The sequence below is a fragment of the Heterodontus francisci genome, chromosome 12 (assembly GCF_036365525.1).
Source record: "Heterodontus francisci isolate sHetFra1 chromosome 12, sHetFra1.hap1, whole genome shotgun sequence".
Lineage (NCBI taxonomy): Eukaryota > Metazoa > Chordata > Chondrichthyes > Heterodontiformes > Heterodontidae > Heterodontus > Heterodontus francisci.
Window position 1 is genome coordinate 52,732,595 of NC_090382.1, and position 4,163 is coordinate 52,736,757.

Consider the following 4,163-nt stretch of genomic DNA (forward strand, 5'->3'; position numbering starts at 1 on the left):
CTTGCTTTGAGAAATTGACTTGTTCATATTAATGTTGTAAGTAGGGAATATATATATATATATAAAAAATAGTTCGGATGTATTGCTGCATATATTTTTTTAAATGCTTTGTATTTAGCTATTCAAGCTCCAAATGAAGTACATTATCATTCTTGGACATAAATAAGCTGGCAACGTATACTACCTGACGCAGATTCAAGACTAATCTCTTCGATAAGAACTGTGCAACATCAAGGGAAGGGTGGTATTTAAAGTGGCAGTTAGTAAAAGCCGGAGCAGAGAGGAAATACTACATGCTATAGAAGCGAGCTTTTCTGGAGGGAAAAAAAATCGAGAATCTTGGAACACAAATCTAGTGATAAACATTCCAGTGGTTGGTAAACTACGTAGGTTGTGCCCCTAAGGACCAGTTCAGCACCGATAAAACGCGCAAAGGAAAGTTATGTAAAAAAATTTTATTGGATTGGTACAAAATAACTGAACAAAATGGCCATTATGTAAATAAATAGTTGTATAAATTATCAAATTGGCAATCAGTATAAACTGTTGTCACTTAGAGTTCGGTCAAATATTTTTTAAAAAGTATTAAAAAAAAGTGCTAAAACGCTGATGTATCCTCCCGAGACAGTTCTCAGAATGTGCCACAGTGCAAGGGTCTGGTTGAGGTATTGCAATTCTTCAAAACAATAAGCAAACTTCTGGTCTGGAAATCATCATAGGTGGTTTCGGTACATTGAAAAAAGATCAACACGATCTTTCAGCTTATTTGTACTTGGTTTAGTCCTAAAAAAATCAGTCTTTCCAGCATATCAGTACGTAGGGGACGTGGTGATGGGACTCTGGAGATAATTCAGGGAATTAGCTGCCGAATGGACAGGCACGGAGACAGGAAAGTTAAAGACAAATCGAGTTGAAGTAGCAGAGGGGTTATTTGAGGGACTGGCAGCCTCTGTCGAACACGAAGGGGTCAAAACTTGAGATTCAAATTGCAAGAGTTGCCCCATGAAGCTGAAATTTGGGGAAATGACACTCCTGCGCTGTTTAACGAACTCGAAAGCTTCGTCCAGCTTCACCCGGTTGGCCCTCATTAGATAAGCCAGGCAGATGGTGGCAGATCGAGAGATCCCAGCTTGGCAATGTACAAACACCCTGCCACCAGTATTTTTCACAGAATCTGAAAGAAACAACAGATCTGATTTAGTACTAGAAATTGGATTGAAAACATCCAAGACTATAAAAAAAAAATTACGTTTCATGTTTGGAATAGATTTTACTAATTGGTATAACTAAAAATAAGCCTCGATGAATGTGACCAGAACGTCAACGGTTTCAAGATGAAACAAAAAAAAACTAAATTGTAATTAATGGTTATTGAGGTCAAATTCCACCTCAATGGTGGGAGGATGCTGACGCCAAGTATTTTTAACAAGTTACAATAGACATATGGTATAACTTCAGTATATTTAAGTCTTTAAAGTTTCTACTTGCTAAACTAAATGATTAGTTATAGGAATGAAAACATTGAGCTTACCTATAAATTCAATGGCCTCAATGAACCAAGAGCTGATGTCTGCTTTGTGACTGTCCTCCACAGGAATGCATTTATATTGATAATGTTCCTCAAAGTGGTTCGGGCAGTTGGCAGAGACATTGATCAGGGCTGTGATCCCCAAGGCGTCCAGCATGTCCTTCCTTGATGCATGATAGGCACTTCCGAGGTAGAGGAAAGGGAGGATTTCTACAGGTCCACCCTACAAAGAAGGGAAAATATCTCCCATCATTTTTTAAATAAAGTCTCATTCTATCTCGTTTTATCTGTGGACGTTCCCTGAAGGGAATGTTTCCAAAAATAGACTACTCATCGCGTCAATATATAGAACAAAAAATCATTTTACCAGACAGTATAGACATTAAAACGACCCACTTTAAAATGTTGGGTAATAAACCGCAATGTTACGCAACAGTTGCATCAATTATTAATTTTCTTCATTTGATAACCAACCTGATCATATAAGGGAGTCTCGCAGGAACTGCAGCTCGACTCGGCACTACTGGGGCGGCTGCTGGCGCTTAGAGGTAGAGATAATCCCGAAGGAGGTGAAGGTTTAGTGCAAAACTCTGGATATTCCGAGGAAAACGATTCATAACCTCCTGAAATTAAACAGATGCATACCTGGTTAATTCACCGAAACTTGACATTAATTGCAGACTTACTGTAGTACACTAGTGAATTATCCACACAACTACAATCTTCAATGAAAGATAGTGCCATCGCATTTATTCAAATTTAAAGTTATAATTCGTTTAATGTAAATATAATCTTTTAACACGTAACTATATATCACTAGATTAGCATATGCTGGTTTATTATACATTACAAGGACTAGACGTTTGAGCAATATATCTGCTGTTTAAAATTTCGTTCGAGGTAACGAATAGAATGGGTACATTTATTATCTATCAATAGATTTACACAAGAAAGTTTTTTGACGCTCAATTGGCTTACCTTGGAGAAAAACAATCCTTGCCCCATAGGATTCTCTGCATAACGTACTGACTGCCAGGAGGACAGTGCTATCCTTCTTGAGCAGATCAAACTCAAAGGTCCTTTCATCAAACACAACAACTAAAGAATAAAGACCGGACACTAAACTATTGCGAGACTCTTCGTTAGGTACAATATGTTCAAGCCCCATTGTCCCTTTCGCCCTTCGTTTAACTATGGTACTAAAACGGACATTAATTGAATTGATGATATGCGAAGCGTTAAAGGCGAAGAAAGATCGGCAATCCAGCAACAAACATTTAGAAGAATCTTCGTTCAGAAGCTGTCCAAGAGTTTCATTGCTAACACTAGGGATTTCCATCATGACCATAATTGCTGATGTACACAGTTGATTCTCAAGAAGCCAGCTCCGCTTCTCCTGCTTTTAAAATCTTGCTTCTTGGGTTGCCTTTGTACCTTCGTTTCCGTCTGCCTTTACCCTTGTTCTGGCCCCTACTGCTCCGACTGCCTTTTTATGCGCGACTTTGTGAATGAAATTGACGCGTTGGGTGCCACGTGATGCCATGGTGTGACGCACTCGGCGCCTGGTGGAACTGACACGCCTTGTCCTTGACGTGTGCCAGAGGGAAACGTCAGGCTTGTTTGCTGCTTAATTAGAAACAAACAGTGTGATGTAACCTCAAAGCTTAAATATCAGGTGACCGGCAACTCACAGCAGCTTCAGTGTAACTAGTAAAGAACACTCCATAATATGGATTCTGATCAATTGTTTCATAGTTAGTAACACGTTATTTCCGAAGTTGTAGAAGTTTACATCTAGCTATTGGATATGCTGTAAACTTCATGCGCTGTGAAACTTCTGTAATGATTAAACTACAGTTATCTGATTTACGTAGTCACTTGGAGAAACACATTTGGTCATCATTTATTTCGTTTACTAGCTTACTCATTAAATTCGGTGCCGAGGATACACCAACATAACCTTTCATCTCGGGTGAAATTGCAATTAAGAGGCTAAGGGTCTACAATACTTTCTCGTCAAGGTAATTACATTGCACTGTAAAGAACAAGTAAAATTACATATTCGTATGAAGCTACCTGCCAACTGTCCCGCTTTCCCACTGAAATCATTGACTGTTTCTGCGCGCATGTTCAAAAAAAATCCAACGTTTCTTGTAGAGAAACTTAGGAGTAAGTCACTGCGAAGTATGGGTCGTATGTAGTGTTTTCAATTTCTGTAAAACTAACAAGGATATCTTTCTGTAGAATCTATACAATTGAAATAAAGGTTAGATTAAAACACCTGTTCTGATATTTCGTGCTTAATTCAAAGAAGGACAACTCGCTCTGAACGGGTAGTTCGATCAAGTAACGAACGGGGTTTTTTTTTGACGAACAGAACCTAAAACGTAGAATCGCTGCCAAAGAACAGAAACGTGTTGTGACAATGCGGCGAATGAGCTAAATCTTAAAATATGTGAAGTGAGCTTTTAATAAAATATGATGTAACTACATTGCTACTCACATTCTAAACACTTTGCTATCAGAAAAACAGATTTAGGAGTTCAGAATTTAATAAACTATCAAATACTGCGGCAAAAATAGATGTCGCCAGTACCAACATTTGCCAAGGAACGTGAATGTCTGGAGCTATCAG

General features: G+C 38.5%; 1 protein-coding gene across 1 annotated transcript; it reads right to left on the minus strand.

The window, feature by feature from the left end:
* Nucleotides 1-440: 440 nt before the first annotated feature.
* On the minus strand, nucleotides 441-3,004 carry dusp1 (dual specificity phosphatase 1). Its single transcript, XM_068043416.1, has 4 exons — nucleotides 2,507-3,004; nucleotides 2,003-2,151; nucleotides 1,532-1,751; nucleotides 441-1,174 (listed from the first exon to the last, which is right to left on the minus strand). Exons 1-4 carry the CDS (start codon nucleotides 2,874-2,876, stop codon nucleotides 810-812), a joined length of 1,104 nt encoding a protein of 367 aa, XP_067899517.1. The 5' UTR covers nucleotides 2,877-3,004; the 3' UTR covers nucleotides 441-809.
* Nucleotides 3,005-4,163: the final 1,159 nt, after the last annotated feature.